This window comes from Crocodylus porosus, unplaced genomic scaffold, assembly GCF_001723895.1.
Source record: "Crocodylus porosus isolate Cpor-Errol unplaced genomic scaffold, CroPor_comp1, whole genome shotgun sequence".
NCBI classification, from domain to species: domain Eukaryota; kingdom Metazoa; phylum Chordata; order Crocodylia; family Crocodylidae; genus Crocodylus; species Crocodylus porosus.
The window spans coordinates 147,399,936-147,419,457 of record NW_017728906.1 but is presented as its reverse complement, the minus strand read 5'-3'; the positions used below and the strand labels follow the sequence as shown (position 1 = coordinate 147,419,457).

The 19,522-nt window shown below is 38.4% G+C and overlaps 1 protein-coding gene across 2 annotated transcripts in view; it reads right to left on the bottom strand.

Annotated features, from left to right (window-relative positions):
- Nucleotides 1–12,872: 12,872 nt before the first annotated feature.
- DGKH (diacylglycerol kinase eta) overlaps nt 12,873–19,522 on the bottom strand; it is a 254,374-nt gene continuing 247,724 nt past the window's right edge. For both annotated transcript variants that reach the window (XM_019529851.1, XM_019529850.1), the window contains exon 30: nt 12,873–14,092. In XM_019529851.1, the coding sequence (XP_019385396.1) occupies nt 14,040–14,092 (53 nt within the window). In that variant the 3' untranslated portion in view covers nt 12,873–14,039. The remainder of the gene's footprint in view (nt 14,093–19,522) is intronic.

Sequence of the window (19,522 nt, the reverse complement as noted above, 5' to 3'; positions counted from 1 at the left end):
CTTCTGAGTTCACTTTATTAGGAGAAGAGGGAGAGGAAACCTAAGCAGCGTGAACCTAAAAAAAGACCACTAAAGAGCCGATATTCTGGACAGCTGTCTTTAGAGCAGACTTGCATCAAAGGAAAAATAGTTAACTACCAGCTCCTCAGCTTTTGCCAACATTGGTAATGCTGCGTAATTTTACAAGCCAACTACAGTAGTCCAAGATGGCCTTCACTATGATGGATGAATATTGATCTGCTCTAGACATGCATATCCCAAAGTGCACAATGGTTATTATCTGCAAGTACTATACTTACCCTTAGATACAATATTAAAAGTACTAATAATGGTCTATTTGGTGCCGATTTGAATTTTCACAACATAACATCTTTGCATGGCAAAACTGAAGAGGAATAAATCTAAGGTATCAAAAACAAATACACTCTTTGGAGGGATTCAGGAAGCACTATATATTGTGCTTCTCCTAGAGTGAGATTAAGGGCCTGATCCTTCCTCCTTTACATAAGTTGTTTTATTAACTTCAGCTGGTTGCTGAATGTGGCCCTACCACATCACATACTTTATATATATATTTATTTATATGTAGCAAAAGTGAAAAGTGCCACTGTACAATAAGCTGTTGATACATATTTGTGTGTCTATAATAAATTTTAATGAGCACATATTGGACAAAATAAAAGTATTTTAAAAGTGTCTAATTCTGAATATACTAAAAGCCGCATCTGATGAATGATAAGAAATCTGTGGGTTGAGAAAAATGGGGCAACTCCCCAGTAACACAGGAATAATTTCTCATTGCTGCTGACCATGGTACATGCTGTATGTTGGGGTGGGGCAGAGGGGAGCAGGAATAAGAAATGTGATGTTTTTTAAAAAGATCCTACATAAATCTTTACAAATAATTTAGAAAAAACATTTTGGAATTCATTATTGATTTTCTTTGACATAATGAAGGAACAAATAATGAAAAATGTGTTTGGTCTACATATTACTACTACCAGCAGTACTTTTTGGAAGCTCTACAGAAAAAAATAAAAGAACTACTAAAAACTTCACATTGGGGAAAATATAAATACATTTCACTTTCAAAAAAATAATCGCAATAGGAAAAATCACAGTAAACAATAGACTAATAAAAGGTTCAATCTTGGCTACAATGATTTCAGTGGAGCCAGGATTTGACCTGGAATCTTTAAGCATTCTTTTAATGGCAACAATCATCAACATCCTGCCACTTTAATCTCTGTTATAAATATTCTAAATCATAAGCATCTGTAAAACACCCTGCAGTCCATCTGATAAAAAAATATTATTAGGAAAGACAAAGTTATTAGCATCAAATGTATTTAAATTTTCCTGCTCTGCACTAGCGTAATCATACTCACAAGCACATAGGAGGTGCACACGCACACATGCACAAGCACACACACATATGTACAAACATTCATATATACCAGCCTATCTATACACATACACAAATATTGGCTGACGTAAACATTTATGTATATGTAAATGAAGTCTGGAAAGTCTACTGATCACCAATACAATATCCATTTTATATGAGGAATAATTTCATTAGCTAAGCACATATAAACTTAAATCATCTCAATGGGGACTACTCATTTGTTTAATGCTAACCACATGCACAAAGCATTGCAGGTACAGGGCTTTACCTTGTACATTTGCAAAGATACTAAAATTTCCTACATAATGGTGCCTGCAGCAGTTTGATCTGTTTCACCAATCAGAATACAGGAAAGGCTTGGTTTAGCATGTACATGTATGCATTTCAAGCACATATTCATGGGAAAAATAGCATATTTATTGGACCACCATACAGGTGGTCCAATAAAAAAAAAAAATGATCAAGCATAAGAATTCTTGCCTCACACACAAAACCTGTTGCAGTTCTACTTTCCACTTCATAAATTTTTGAGGTGAAAGGGAGTTGCATATTTCAGGTACGTTTTAAATCTGTAATTCAACCAGAAGCATGTGAATGATGTCATTATCGGATAAACTATTTTATCGGTTTTTATGGTCTAGGGGGCTTATAGTACAGCCCTCACCCATGTACTAGAAGTTCTTACTCAAATAGTCAAATGGTAATAGTTAAATAATTTTAAGATTAACTGCACTCTTAAAGGCTGAAGACAATAGGACGCACGTTCAGCTGGAGTGTCAATATAAATGAGATTACAGGAGAAGTCCCTACTGGCGCTGCTTTCTTGTATAACTGAAATAATTTGCAGCAGGGGAAACGAGAATCCACTCGGCTCTGAATTGTGGGCCTCTCACCATCACGCAATGTTGAAAGGTCAATCTAGAGCACAATTGCAACAATAATGAAATTACAGTGTTAGAAATTTAGAAGAGCTTTCCTATTATGACACTATTTCTATGGCTCTTGGCAGACGTTACAGTTACGATGTGATTAGTCTGTTGAGTCTTAAACAGTAACCTGGCCACATATTCAGGCAACTAATGGTGCCACAAAAATGGGAACCAGCCACAAAAATATTATATAAAAACATTTAATATTTTTGTGGCTGGTTTATATCGTGCTCTAAATTGAACTTGTGGCAAGGTTAGGACTGCACTTGGGTCTCTAACTAGCTCCTGTGTGGTTCACACTGGTCAACAATAAGTTGATTGTTGCCCAGATCTGGAACTGGTTTGGGGTTCAAACTGGCCCCAGTGCAAGTTCTGCTGGCCAACAATCAGCTGATTGTCGCTTGCATCAGGATCATATTGGAGCTGGAAATGGGTGCAGTCCTGGAGCCAGTTGTCAAGAACCCAGCTTTCAACTTGCCAGGGCAGGGGGAACCCAGGATCACAATCCCAGGCTCCCCTTGTGCTTGCAAGTAGGGCACAATTGGGATCTGATCCCCGATCCCAAAATCACGTGTCCTGCCATGCATGTATATAGCATGGCAGGTGACGTGAATTTGGAAATGGGAATCAGAACCATCACACCTTTAAATTAATGTCTGTCAGTGTCCTATGTTAACAAATAAACCAACCATCAGTGAACAGTTAATGAATAGTGGTAATTATCAAGGCATAGCAATAGTACTACAATATACTCAAAATCTGATAGTGATATTTAAACCCTCAAAAAACATGAATTACTCCTTATTTTATTACCGTAATCCCTGAGTCATAGCTATGAGTCTAGACATAGAACTGCTACAGGTTGTAACAGGACTACTATAATTTTAATTATTTTTTCCTAGTTTACATCTGCCAATTAATTCTTTGTTAACCACTCCGCATCTAGCTAGGAATAAGAGCAAGAAATGTAAGCATTTTCAGCACCTTGTATTTGTCTTTTTACAACTATTTTTCTCACCTTAAAAGTACTCGCTACTAGAACTAGTAATTGCAGTAAACTTTTAGGCCACGTCCCCAAGAGCAGGGGCATGCCATTGGTTCAGGGAAAAAAGCAGTGGCACAAAATTCGTGCTGCTGCTTTTGCCCCAGTGCATGCCCCTTCATGTGGGGTTAGCTCAGGGAAAAATGCTCCAAGTGGGGTAGAGAAGGCTAGAGCCAGCACCTGGGCTGCCTTACCTGGGGCCCTGAGAAACCAGGTTCCGGTTCTGGGCTGTGCACGCTGCCATGTGCACTGCCCCGTTTTTTTCTGGCACAGGTTTGACACCAGGAGATCCTGGCGTCAAAAAAAGACCTGCTACCACCATGCTGCAAATTAGCAGTGCAAACACCTGCAAATACGCCACATGCAGTTTGTAGCACAGAAGACAGGTCTGCAATGGCATGAAGAGCACGTGTCCTCATCTGAATGTGCCCTTAAAGGCCCAACATAAAAAACAAAACAAAACAGGTATCTTCTCCTATAGTATATTTTTAAAAGACAGGTGAATGATGTGACTTGAGAAATCCTCAGGCCCAGTGTCAGCATTTTTGTTTATCTCTTAACTACATTATTGTATACCAATAAAGCAGGTCAAGGCTGTGCCCAGATACCAATGTAATTACTGCTCCATGCAAAATTTTACAAATATCTAAAATTTGTTTATGAACAAGTTTGTAATATTGAAATTTTGCCCTAATTTGGGATGAAAAAAAAAACTAGTGATTTTAAAAGGCTGTCTTGCCGGATCTGGGAAAATGCAAAATTTTGAAATTTTTCACAGAATAGAAATTCCATAACAAAAAAGACTGAATCACTGTTTTAAAAAAATGGAGCATTTCACATTGAAAATATCACTACATTTTTTTCTCCACTAGTTCAGCAATGCCCCCCCCCCCAAAAAAACAAAACCACACACAACTTTATCAACACAAAGAATAGCAAATGACAGAGTCCAGGAAAGCTTCAAATTTAACCAACATCTTTAGAAGAAAACTTACTTTAAAAAACTGATTTATTTTGAATAATTCTGAAAAAATATATAAAAGTAATCAAAATGGATATCATACTTTTTAGTAATTTTTTTTAAATCACATTTTGGTTAAAAGAGTTCATCTGAAAAAGTCCTATTCACTAAGAATGGTAGTGAGATATACATCTCCTAACTTTGGTTTCAGAGTTATATTTTTATGAGCAGGGATTTTAATAATTGTCCATAGGAAGTAATTAACTAAATGTCAATTTGTTGTTTTAGAGCCTAGTCCTAACACTTACATAGTCAACATTAATTTAGCTCCTGTAGGAAGTTTGATTGAACAGCAAGTTATAATAAGGACTTTTATTTGTAGGATTTAACTGGTATTTTCTGCCGTTATGGGTGAAGGTCTGAGGTTTCTGGTACTGGAGGAAACAAGGCATTAAATTGATTTTTAAGGTGACAAAGGGCTCAATTATGAGTTCAGGCCTTACCACCTCTCAGAAATTGCTCAATGACTTGCTCAGACTCATGTCAAGCCAAGTTATTTCATAACTGAGAATCCCATTTATTGTAAGAAAATTTCTCTGGTTTAAACATTATTCCTGCTGCACAACAGGAAAAAAATACCCACCACGCGAAGTTAACAAACTAGAGAACTTGATATATGGTTTGCCTGCTTTAGAAAGGTTATGTGTACCATCCTTCAAAGAACATATGAGAATGTGGCTATTACCTAAGGTAGTGGAAGAGTGATATTGTAACTGGGATGGTCCAGAAATTATGCAAGGGGCAAGGATTTCTTAGGGTGATATGTTTTACTGGACCAACTATATAGTTGGGATGAAGTTAGAAAAACTTTCAAATGCAAGACATTCTTCTTCAGCTCTGATAATGAAACAAGAACAGCATATGCCTCAGTGGTCTGATCAGACCTGATGACAAATATCTTGCATTCAAAAGCTTCTCTCATTCCATCCTAACTACATAGGTGGTCCAATAAAAGATACCACTCTAAGAAATCCTTGCCTCTCGCTATTAACTATGTAATTTTTGCGCAGCAGGTTCGGAAGCTTATAACTCAGAGTTCCATGTTTGGGAATGGGGGGAGGGATTTTGTCATATATATGAGTAGATTTTCCAAAGTGTCTCTTTTCAGCTTACTGTTAGTCTGCAGCCAGTCAGGAAGCACTCGGATTCTAAAATAATAGGTGCCAGTACATACCTTTAAGAGACTTAAGCAAGTAAGGTGGCAAAATCTTACTGCACATTCAAAATGTATACAGATGCAATGTTGTGAACGCTTAACAGAAACAAAAATAAGCACCTTTTGCATGATCAAGGGCGTGTCTGAGAACTCCCTTGCACATGTTTAAGATCAATTTTTTCAAGATTTCCAAAAGAAAGCATAATTCACTGCTGAGCACTACAACATCCCCCTCTCAACATACACATTCTCTTCCCTTGTGCCTTCTTACCATAGTACAACTAAATGGCTTCTAAGAGCTTTCACACTAACCTCATCATTCACACTGTAACCAAAAATAATATTAAGTCTAAACAAACTCTACTTCTACTGATGCCGAGAAAAAAATAATGATAAAGCTGATTATTTTCTCTTTTGAATCAATGTTAAAGAAATAATTAATAATTATTTCATTTTGATTAATAATTATACCAAACAATTCCCTATTTACTCAACACACAGTAATTCCAGTAAAACATTTCTCAACCTATTTAACAATCCCCTTAAATTATTAAAACTAGGATTCTAAATTCTGATTTACTTTTAGTTATTCATAGTCACAATTTTTTACTTTTCTCTCAGTTTCAACAATGAAAAGGCAGTCATCTGTTTCGCTTTTGCTTTTAGCCCATTTCTTGCAAGTTTCATAAACTAGTCTACATTTGCAATGTTTGGAATGATTTCTCCTTTAAATATTAAAAAAATGCATTGTGCACAGTCAGTAAGATTTATCAGATGCCCATTTTTTTCTAACATCATGTTTACTGGTGGCAGAACAAATATGCCAAAAGAAAAGCAGACCAAACACAGACCTCAGCTGAGGTTGCATAAATATAACTGGGGCAGGATTTGACAGCCACTGTGCTATAAGAGTAGACCAAATTCTACAGCCCGTACTTATGCAAGTTATACCTATAAGAACACAGATATTCTTGAAAATACTTCTATAAAGGTTCTCACATAAATTAAAGATGCAGTATTAGATCCAGTCATTTTAATTTGCATTATTCTAGTGCATACTTTTACAGAGATTTTGATTTATTATTGATTATTAGTTTTATATATGTCACTTTGGACAGTGAGTTATTTTTAGATTAAGGTTCCCAAGTGCAGTGTCCTGAAAATCTGGCTGTATGCATTTAAACCCCACTTGACAGAAATGTTAAAGTGCATCCAAACAGACTTGTACATTCACTGAGGTAAACAACTGTCATAATTTTTACAATTTAGCAAAGGGCATTAGATGTCCAAATGTGAAGGTGATGATGTTTTATTTTTCTGGCCTGTCAAGGGATAAAATCTTTGTACTGTAAAATCTTTTTATTTCTTACATCGTAAGTTTAAGACCTAATGAAACTTGATTGTAAATGCTGGAAATATGAACATTTTACACTTCAGAAGATTTTACTTCTACTTTCTTTTTGGCTGTTTTGCTCTTTGGTATATTCATGAATTTGGAATTAAGTGCCTATAGCTAGTCTTTAATTCCAGAATTCAAATGCATACGGCCCTGAAATCAGCTTGGCCACTAACTTCAATGGATTGCAGAATTAGGCTCAGTAGAGAAAAGAAGGGAAGCTTCCCAATGCAATTTAATTTCTAAGGAACAAACAGCTTCTGTATGGCAGAAATGAAAAAAATCAAGTATACAAACAAACTATTGACAGCTATTAAACCTAAGGCCAGGGTAGTAGAAAAGAACTAGAAAAGGCATTTTTGTATAAAAGATCAAGTCCCACACTGTATCTCATATATACTATATTTACTTAAATACAAGCAAAGGTTTTTCAGTCAGTTAGCATGGGGGAAAAAGACCCTTCATCTTACATTTCCACACAAGAAAACCTCATTAAATATGCTGTATATCATTAATCGGCTGCCAAAAGCAGCATGTGCTCAATAATGGAAACCAACTATGAAGCTGAATGCAGCCAACACTAACCATGACCGTGACACACATGGGCCATACTGGGCATACATACTGATGGGAACCTGCCACAAGGCTAGGTTAGTGCAGTACATCTGAATAAAATATATGGTAGCATCCACTATGCTCAGTCCCCCTCAATATTAACTTTCACAAGTCATGGTAAACCACTACACTGAATACACTTCAACTTCCTCTTTACTCCCAGAGCTGAGCTGTGCCTTTCTTTTCCATTTCCAATTATTCCCGTTTCTTCACCAGTCTCAAAGTTCTGGCAAACATCATCAAACAGGGCCTCAAACAGCTCACCCAGAATCCCTGTTACCCCCTCTCTCAGGCTGTCTTGTATGATTAGTGTGGCCCCACAGTCTGCAAGGTGGAGCCAGACCAGGATGCCCTGCACCTCATCTGCATATAAAGTTTCGGGACTTCCAGGACTCATGACAAATAGACCCAATTCTAGTCATGAGCAGGGCAGAGAGGCGAGGGGCTAATTAACACATGGATCCTGTGTGGGGTGGGTATCTGGAGTATACACATACTCAGCAGTGCTGAGCTATAGGGTCATCACAGCTTGAAACACCAGCTCAACAGACTATATGGTAAATCATGAGCCTTTTGGCTTTGGACCAATATCGTGCAGTTTGTATTCTATAAAAAGAGGTACAAAAGTGCTGCTTAAAAGTGTGTTTATGGAGTACCTGCACTAGAACTTGCAGCAGTTTAAATAAAAGGTAAAATGCATCAATTCTGAATGAACTAAATTACTCAAGAAATGTTTATCTCAAGGTCATTATTTTAAAATTTACCCCTCACTTCCATGTGCTGATGGAGCACAGGTTCTGCCGGTAAGGGGGGAGAAGGGGCTGCACGGCAAGGAAGCTGGGGGGCAGAGGGCAAGGGGGCCACCTGACTTCCCCCTGATTTATTTTCCCTGCTGTAGCAAGAGGAAGAGGACAAATTCAAGGCAAATCTCCAATAATTAGGTTCCATACCTGGAAAATTATAACAAATTTATAAATTTTCCATATATAAAATCTAATTATGGGGGCAATCATCGTATATTTGAGTAGATATGTACATAACCAGTGAAGACTTTTTACTGAAGGTTATCAAATAGTACTTAATATTATCATCACCCTCCCCAAACTTCTCGATTACATACAAAAATATCCATCTACTTTTTGCTCAAGCCAACAAATGTCACTGAGAATTCCTACAAACATTGAAATCTTTGCAACTAGAATAAGCAGCATGAAAAAATTTTGATATAAAAATCATATCCTAAAGTTTATAATCTATTAATAAAGCATCATCATAAGAAGGACCCTGTTGTATAGATGTAACACTCAATATTTATAGAGTAGTGAGATATTTATCTAATTTGGAGGAAAGAGAAAAGCTTCATATAATTCAATATGGCTCTGAACTGACCCATGAGCCATCAGATAATTTCCTCATTGTAAGATAAATATTACTCCAACTCCAACAATTTATCCTCAACAACGTCTCACATAACTAAAGCTTTTACAAATGTGAAAGCTTATTACATTACTAATTACCAGTTACCAGAACCGTTAAACAAAGTTCAACGATGAAAAAGCTTAATAATTAGAGGTACATATACAGATATGACTAAAACAGTGGAAAACATTAATAGTGCAATCATAAACAATAAGAATCAAGCAAAATAGATTCTCTGCCCTTTTTTTGTCACGCACGTCCAATGTGACATTATCTATGTACAATGCATTGTCAAACTATCATTAAATACTTTGTTAATGTTTTGGTTTATATATTAATTTACCATTAACTGTAAAATAAGTTTCCTGTCACAGGGAAGGATCATGACACAATGACAAAACATTATTTTTACCAGGATACCTTATGAAATAAAATGTGTGTTATCTAGGCATTGTGCAGTTTTCATAAGGTGAATTTGCATCAGTCAGTCCAGTTAAAAAATCAAACACTGGCAGGTTACATATTAGTACAAAGTTAAAATACACAAATATACCTAAACACGGAATATGGGCATTACATAGGAAAAACAATTCCCCTTGCTTGTATTAAAAGATGCAACGTTTTAACAAGAATTTGGGAGAGGAAGTTGTGGGGAATAGAGGGTGACAATGCTGATTATAGTAGCTCACAAACTCTGATATCACTCCATTCTCAGAACATAATATGAGAAAGAACTACTATACTGAAAGACGCACAAACCTCATAGCAGGGTGTCTGGGGTTGATTGGTCAGCTGTTTTATACTTTTTCTATTCCCCTGTAAGGATAATAGAAATATGACAGGGGAAAAATTACAGAAAACAATAGTAAGGGGAAAATGCATAAAAAATAAAAGGAAGAATGTTTATAATTTCACTTTTTTATACAAGAGTTCCATGTTGAAATATCATAGAAAGTAGTACAATTTGTCTTTATGGTAAGATTAGACTTTTTAAAAAAGAAGGCATTGTATTATTATAAAAGGTAGCACATGTATCATCTGAAACAGAGGCTGCTACAATAGTTGAATATAAAAAACTAGAAAAATGCTATACAACAGCAAAACAAATGCATCTAATCTTGCTACTGTATTATCTTTTTCAAATATGCAGTTTTCCCTTTTCTTTTCCATAAAGGGCAGCGAACTCATATTGACACATACACACATAACTACTTCTCTTTTTAAAAACAATGCTGACTGCTCGGTTTTGCCTTGTACGCATTTACAGTGGTACACACCAGTTTTCTGAAACTTAAATGTATTGAACCATGGACATTTTTTTCTTACCAGTATTTTTATTTCTTTATAGTATTACATACACCAAGGGTTTGCGTATAACAAGTCCAGCTCCCAAAAATCTATTTGCATAAAATCATAGGATTTAAAAAATGTTTTAGGATTCTTTATTTGCCTTAAAAAAATTAGGATTCATATTCTGGGAAAAAATTTTCAATATAGTCATAAAGACTCAGAAATCATGTTGTTAAAAAATTAAAGCTGATATATTCAAGTAATCTGATTACAGGAGCTAAGGTTCTAATGACAAAAAAGCCCAACCAAAAAAAAAATATCAAAGCACTGCGTGCATCTGCACGTGCGCATTTACTGCGCAGTAACCAAAATGATTGTGCAGTACGGGCATGCATCTACACATGCATGCCTGTATTGTGCAGTAAATATGGAGACTTATGCTGACTTGAGTGTAAATTTGATACCTGCATCATGCATCATACCAATTAGTTACTGCACAGTAATGCACCCAGGGGGCCAACCTGCTGGGTCTACCCAGCCATTACGGGGCCAGCCTGAGCCCAGCCCCAGGGCTCCTGGCTGGCCACCTCTCCTGGCTTCAACTTGGACTGAAGTTAGTCCCAAGGGTTGGCAGCCATGTGGCAGGAGGCTGGAGCTCCTCCCAGTGGCCACAGGGGCACATAGCAGGCTGCTCTGAATGTGTAGATGCCAGCCTATTCCTGCTTAATGTGCAGTAAATTTAAGCTGGTATAAATGCATGTGTAGACACACCGACTGACAATAAACTCAGAGCTGGCAACACTGTGTTTAAAATACACTTTATGTAGAAAACCCATTTCCCTAAACAAGGTTACAAGCTTATGCCCACAGTAAAGGGATCCCTTCTTATATTTTAGGTCTACTTCAGCAACACATGGAACTGATGTTCAATGAAGTTTTAAGTCATAGGTGCACGCACAATTTTGCTTTCCTGGGCTTCTGTCAAACACTATATAAATAAATTCTGAAATACCTTTGTCCATTAAAAAAATCCTCTCCTTACATAACTGAAGTTAAATTCTTTGGCAATCATTTGAGAAAAAAAAAAAAGAAAAAAAAAAAAACACAACACCCCATAATACACACACAATAAATGGAAAATTCTGTCCTGCATTGAGGTAATCTGAGGCATGACAAAAAAAGTTTAATTATTAACATTAGGCATTTTTTCCTGCTTAAAAGAGGAACTCACACTTTCCAGCTGCACTCTGTGGAGGCCTCTTTCAATCACTGCCTAGTCTTAAGAAACCTTGCTCCACATGTCCAATTCTATGCATTGAGTAATAAAGCAGTGAGCATGTAAGGGAGCAATCATTCTGTAAGAAAGCAAACTAAACCTTTTTATGAATTATGAACTTGAATGAACAAGACTAATTGCCCAACCTCCCAGAATACCCACAAATTAGAATGCTACCACACAATACAAACACTGTAGTTTACAGTGAAGTAGGAAAGCAAGGAAAGACGGTTCATGAAGACATGACAGACACTATCTGAACATCCTTTAAAGAGGTCAGTGTTAAGTACATTTTAAAAAACTGTCCATTGTTTGCATGCCCTTTTAGTACAATAGTTCAAAAATAATGTAACTTAGCAAGCAGTATTTGTTTTGGTTGTTGCTGTAAACTTAATGGAACATAAACTCATTCCTTTGTTTGTTTACCAGTGTAATCTACTGTGCCAGATGATCATGGGATTGGCTCTGATTTTATCTACAGCAGAAGAACATTTAGCTATGTACTTTGGCATAATCTGGGCTTTTTGCCCCCCCTTTTTTCAAATTTCTTGGCAACATAGTGGCATGTGGTCTTTTTTTCAAAAAAGAATAATCATCAAGATTTTTACTTTCCAGGGACAAATCTTCCTCATGTTAAGACAAATGATACAGATTGGTCAAAAGTAGGACCTAGTAATACTTGACACTGTTCCCTTTCACTGTGAAAAACAAACTTTTTAAAACCAAATGCAAATTTTCTCTAGTATCAGATAGTAAATACAAATGAATACATATCTAGGAATGTGCTCTTTAATTTTCAAGGGCTAGCAAAGCTTCTGCTGCTGAGGATATTCAGTTAATAAAAACCAAGGCTCTTTTGCTGGCAAGATCTTACATTCTCACAAATAGCAAAGAGATATATTTTTATACGAATTTACTTACAACTGTATATAGGCATACACAAATTTGTATCAACACATTATCTAAAAATACTTCAGTAGTTTTCCTGTAATTCTAACTTCCATGGATACTTACATTCTGTTTTCTATTATAAATACTTTGTGAAAAATTAAGTCGTCAATTATGAAGCTACTTCTTGTTTAAGTCATATTACTACATTCCTTCTTAACTGACATGTTTTTGCTCATTCTGTGCTTCGGGAAGTATTACCACATTTACTAAATCTGCTTGTATGACCTACCAATGCAGTAACAAGAAATAGGTGGAATATAGCTATGCAGATGAGCTATGCACAATGTTTTGGTATTTTATGAGCCTTTAAAAGAAATTATTAAAATAGTATGAATAAAAGTTTACCCCACAAATTGACATAGCTGTTACTTTTTTTTGACTTTTTCATACATAGGATATGTAAAATGAATTTGCTGCTCACTTAAATAAGGACCGCATTAACATTTTTGCACAATAAATTAAGTAGCATTGTTACTTCTTAACAGTTCAAATATGCTACGGATATTCAAGGTAACCAACGAAATCCGTTAAATGAATCATAAGAGAAAAAATCTTTGTGATTTTCCATGTGACAAGCCAACTGATAAATTTTGTGAGGTACCAGTTTTCCAAAACACTCATAAATTAATGACCTGAAATACCTAATGTACATGGCAAATTTAAAGATCTAACTATACAACGTTTCAATCATATATAATGCACATTATTTGCTGAATATGGCAGAGTTGCTAAGTGCTCACACCCACAAGTCCTTTGCCACCGAACATACTTAAGTAAAACACAGCACTGAAGAATGAATAGAAAAGTGGCTATAACCAAAAAAAAAAAAAATGACGTACAAGTAGTAATAAATTAAATCTTATTAGAACTGATATCAAAGTTGTTCAAGTGTTTAAAATACCAGATGTGCCATGCAACAGAAAAACGGACAATTCAAGCAGGCATACCATGCATTATAGTTTGCATTCATGGTATACAAGTTGTCTTTAACCATATTCCTTGGCCAGTGAGTGCTAGGTACCTGAGGCAATGTCAGTTCACATGCAAAACTAAAAATGATCCATCTCTGTACAGAACCTTTTAGGGCAGCTGTGCCTCAAATATATTGAGACCACCTTATGCTGTACAGTGATATGTTACTGTACTGTAAAAGGAGCCACACTGGGCCACCTAAAGCAAAGCAATTGTTTCTTAAATACACTTTCCAGGCAACACATTTCACCATACACAGATCTCTTAACCAAAATGTGCTTATTTGAACCAGTCAAGTTTAAACACTAAGCAAACATTATCATGGAATTTATAACCTCTTTTTTGGCACAAAACCTCTCAGATTCATACATCAGGCTCTTCCCCACACAAGAATACAGATATATTAACTTGCATGGTATACCAGTGCCTACTCATCCATATAGTAAACTACAAAGACAGCAAAGTGCCTTCAAATGGCTTTGCTAAACTAGCAATTCTTCCTCTTTCCAGTGATAGCACCAGTATAATTACACATCAGACAAAGGTGTGTTCTTGCTAAGCTCTTTAATTCCCTGGAGAATTCGCTTCATATGTCCCACTTTCGTTATCCCCAGGTCCTATTAAAAAAAGATAGGAAAAAAAGGAAGGTTTATTTAGTAAAGAGAAACACAATGGTTTCAGGCACGCAGCAGACAATTAGAAATGTAGTTAATATTAGAGGTGAACAGATATATCGGTCCATATCGGATCAGCACCGATAAAAGAAAAATTGACATCATCGGCAATCAGCTTTTTTTGGCCAGTGTAACTGATAATATCACTGATAAATACCACATACACGTGCACGGCTGCAGCATGCACACAGCCAGGAATGCAGCCCAGCAGTTTGGAAAGCAGCATCTGGCTGGTAAGTCTGCGGAGAGGAAGAGGCATGCGTAGGGGTGCAGATCGAGGCCCCCATGATGAGGAAGGCAGGGACAGGCAGGTGCTTCCCATTTGAGTGGGGCATGGGACAGAGCCATGGGCGGCTTACCTGAGAGGGCTTGGTTGGGGGGGTAGCTCCCACCTCTGTGTGCACCCCGCAGGAGGCACAGTGGTCATGTGCCCCTTGGACTTGTGCACAGGGCAAAGGCAGGCTGCCCACTGTGGACTTGGGGCCAGGGACTGTGGCAACCTTTTCCCAACAGGGGGGCTAGGCTGGGGCTGCACTCAGGGTAGGTGGTGGCAGCATTGGGAGGGGTGGCTATGGGGCAGACTACGCCCCTCTCCCTCCCAACATTGCCACTGCCAGCCCTGCCCACCTTGAGCACAGCACCAGCCCCCCTGCCAGGAAAATGCCAGCACAGCCTCTGGCCCTGAGCCTGCAGTCCACCCTTGCCCCCCACACAAATCTGGGGGCAGATGCCCCCTGTGCCTCCCCCAGGGTATGCACAGTGGCAAGAGCTGCCCTCCCTCCCCGTGCCCCCCAAACAAGCCACCCCTGGCTCCATCTTCTGCCCTGCCCTGGCAGGGCAGCACCTGCCTGCCCCTGCCCCACTCCCTCCCTCCCTCACCGTGGGGGCCTCGATCTGCACCCCCATGCCCCTTCCCCTACCCCCACCTCCAACTTACTGGCTGGACGCTGCTTTACAAGCTGTTGTGCTGCATATTGGCTATTAGATAGGTACTGGCCAGTAGGGCTGGTTCATAAAATCTTTATCAGTGCACCACTAGTTAACATTGCAAGTTGTTTAGCATTAACTGGAAGTGATTCCGTATATATAGCAAAATATATATAATGTTACCAAACACTGCAAAAAGTGCATGTTATAGCCCACAACATTTGGAGTTTCTTTGTTTTGCACTGGTAAGCTACTTACCTGCAATAAGTGCTATTGGAAGATACAACTTTACCCCTTTCCACCCAAACTCTTACTTTTATATTCACCTGCCTTCTACATGCAGATGTTTTGTTTGTCAATTTTCAAGTTGTGCAATCTCCTCCTCCTCTCTAACAAAACCACCATGGGTTTCAAAGCATGTGATGAATCAGAGCTTCTCTCCATCAATTTTATCTGTGGCCCCCAAATACCTATTTAAAATCAGCAAATACACATAACCCCAATCTCTCAAGGGTAAGTGGATATTCGTTTACCAGGATGTCGGACAACTTCCCTTCAGAGAACAATAGAGTAACTGATTGTCTTATTATAGGAAGGCAAGTACCCTAATATGGACACACTTGACAATTAGAGAGCTAAAGGAACATTTCTGACAGACATGAAATTCACACCCCCAAGGAAAATAGGAAAGTACACACGTGTACACACACACACAATATACAAATCTCTATCTGTACCATGTGAGAAAATTATCATCAGCTGAAATGCTGTTGGTGATATTTTCTGTGATTCACCTGTAGAGAAGGAGCAATAGGAAGAACCTTTAGGAAAAGAACTCCCCCCACCCTCCAACCCACCCAGATTACTTAAGAATTATGTGTTTTTGTTTGTATGTACAGGGCTTATACTTGTGATAGCAAATGAAACAGTAAGGCATTTCATCCATGTTGAATTCTTCCTGGTCTAAGGGTCAGAATGGGATTCCTGACTCTTTCACTGACTGTGGGATTTGAAGCAATTCACCCAAGCGACATGGGTCCCAGCTCACCCATCTGGAAATTCCATTTGGAATCATTAGGATAATGCCACCAAACAAAGTGTAAGCTGTGAATATTCAAATTATTGAAAAATAATAGGCTTAAGTGCATAGATTACAATCATGTGAATAAAATACCACGCATTAACATTTCTAAATGTAATGCTTTCCATTCAAGATGACAATTTTCCCTGGAAAGGACAGCTAAAAGGGAAAGAGCACCAGCATGAACTAATTCTTGTAAAAATGATAGTAAGGATATAGGATGATATACAGACTTTGTGCACAGTTTACATATAATTTTTTGCAACCACCAAAAAGACTTGGGGAAATCTTCATTGTGGATCATTTGTACTTGACACAGATTACAGTATCATTTTGTTTTCCATTCATCCACCTCAGGCAAGAAAAGTGTCGTATAAAAATGGATACAAATTCCTTGTTTTATATTAAATGTAAGGTAGTACAAATTTAACAGATTAAACTATCTTCACCTTTAAAAAGGCAAGTTCAATTTCTGGTTAAAGTTAGAAAGAAATGCATCCTATTTCTGCAAAGAGGCTCCTAATTTTTATGATTTTTGATAGGTGATCATTGCTAAATAATTTTTTCAGGGCTGATGAGGAGGAAAGGATCATATGGTACTGTTTTTAGACATCAACTCTTTCACCAACCTTGGCCAAGGGTCATCAAATTCATGCTTCATTAGTTGTGGACAGGGGTGGTGCTAGTCTCTTCCTGTAGGGGGCAAGGGGCTATGGACTACACAGAAAACTGTGTAGTCAGAGTGGGGCAGGCAGCAGTGGACTGGAGAGGAGGTACAGTGCTGGGAGGGGTGGCTGTGGGGAAGCTAAGACAAATTTTGGAGTGCCTATAGATGCCCCCCTCCCCCCAAAATCCCCCCAGTGCTGCCCCTGGTCATGGATAGCAAGATTTTATTTCCATTCTATTCTGAAGTGACTATAATTTGAACTAAATTTAGATTAAAACAGCAGATGCTCAATTGCAATACAGCTCTGGCAGTCCCTCAGTTAAATTCTGCTGCACTCAAGAAAAACCCCCAAAACAAAACAAAACAAAGGAAAAACATCCACTCCTATAAATAAATGTGAAGAAGCTTAGAAATTTCACTGTGGAAGTTCACCCAAATCTTTATGCTGGGAAGAAACCATACATGCTAAAAACTGTCTAGAACTCCCAACTACTTACTACTGCAAAAATGTTTGCAGGGATACTTTTGCTCTAACTTTTGTCCTAAGGGAGGCATTTATGATAGAGACATATTGGAAATAATTTGCAGAAATGCAGAGCTCTAAAACAAGTGTAAGTTAATTACCTTAAGTATTGTATCATCTATCCCCAATTCATATCTACTTAATAAAGCTTCCATCTGACCAAAATTTGGCTTGCCCCATGGATTTTTCAAAGTTGATAGTCTTGCAAGTACTTGAAGGGAAACAGCAGCACATTTTTTTCAAGGATGGTTCAACACCAGGATGCCCTTTCAGCCCTTCTCTCCTTATGCCCCTTTCCCCTCACCCATACGTTCACCGTATCGTTATAGCAAGACAGATGCAAGAACTCCAGACATTAAAAAACAGGTAAGAACCACCCAATAAAAGTTCTTATAACGTTTCTCTTCTCGTAGCAACTTTCAAAAAAAGTATTGTAAATGTATTTACCATAAACACTTATAAAGCCAGAACCACTGCAACAACATGGCTTGTTTAAACAGAAGCTATTCTTTACACTGTTTTATATCACTAATGACTAGTGATGCATCGAGCATATGGTACTTGTTATCCTCCTAAGGGCAAAGTGGGGGATTTAGATTAGCAGCATTGCAATAATTCAACCTGCTTTCACCTATTCATACCTCCTCCAAAAATGTATACATAGCACAGCAGCTGCCAACCAGACTATTTTGGCAAAGTATATATCAGCTGGGATGCCATAGTTTCTTATCTCATCCTATGGCTTCCCAGATTATAGGAGAATCATATGGGAACATGATTTTCTAAGGGAGTTTTCTTGAAGAGCAGAGACAGAACTCAAGTTCAGCATAAACCAACTTGCTGCAACTTCTGTAACACTGTCACTCCATGTTTTGCTGCCTACCCCACCTCAAAAGCAGCAAGTGATTTTGGGGATGGTGTGGAAGGGGGAGGATTAAGACTCCCTCCTTCAACTAAGATCAGGCATATGGGATCAGTGAAAGAGCATTATAAAGAGGCAAAAGAGGCAGAGTGCTGACAGACCTTTGCCACCATTTGGAGGTGTACTCCATTTTAGACAACTCCCACAGATCCCATTAAGTGGGAGCCAGACCCTAACTAGGGCAGAGAAAAACTGCAGGTGTCAGAGATTCCTCAGTCTAGTGAGTTACCTCTGATTCATTGTGGTGCTAGACAGAGAAGAAAGCAGGTCTTATGCAGCAGGTTACCCCAGGTGGAGTAGGGGAAACTGAGGCCAGTGCTGGGCTGGCCCCAACAGCCTTACCTGGGGTCCTGGGTGCTTTCAGGGGCTGCAGCAGCAGTGATTCTCCTGCACAGAGCCTGGCTGGCAGCCAGAGCATGGCTCCAGCTAGCCCAGCTTTGGTTTTGAGTGCTGCCCCCTCATGCACTACTCCATTTTTTTTGTATGCACAGGTTTTTTGATCCCTGGATAGCCAGAGGTCCAACCCCCACCACTACCCTGCATTGCTCCCTTGCAATGCAGAGAACAGCTGAACGTTCAGTATGTGGCACCACAGACATGTCTGCAGCACCATGTACTGCATAGCCATGCTCGTTTGGACACAGCTGTAGGGGGTTTTCCTCGTGCTGGGGCTGTTGATAACTTTTCCTTTTGACCAAAAAAGAGAAAGGTGGGCAACAAACACAAATTGTTTCCTGCATCAAAGGCGAGGTGAGCAGGATATCCATTGCAGATAGTCTGCAAAACAGAGCAGAGCAACTGCAGATAACTGGCGGGTAATCCAAGTTAGATCAACAGTCACTCTCAATGATTTCTCTCAATTCAGAGCTTATATCAGACTGGTTTGCAAGACAGACTTAGTGCTGAATAAAATTATTCAAATATGACGACATAATGCAAACAGCACAAGCTGTGTTTGGCCAGAAAGACTGCCTGGCTCATCATGAGCACCTGTACTGGAAAACAACGGATATCCTGGCAAAAAAACATGATACCTTCTCACCCTCCATTCTTGTCTTTTGGACAGTGACCTCTCAATCAGCTGCATCTGGTGATTTTAAATCTGCATCCTTGTTTCTAAAAATTATTAGATAGATGGGTAGGTAAAGACTGGTCACAAGATAGTCTCCGTGGCTTTCTTTTAGCAATTTGAGTCTATCACACTTTTGAGTTGTACCAAATGTAGCTCATTCATTATTTATCTAAGCAACAGA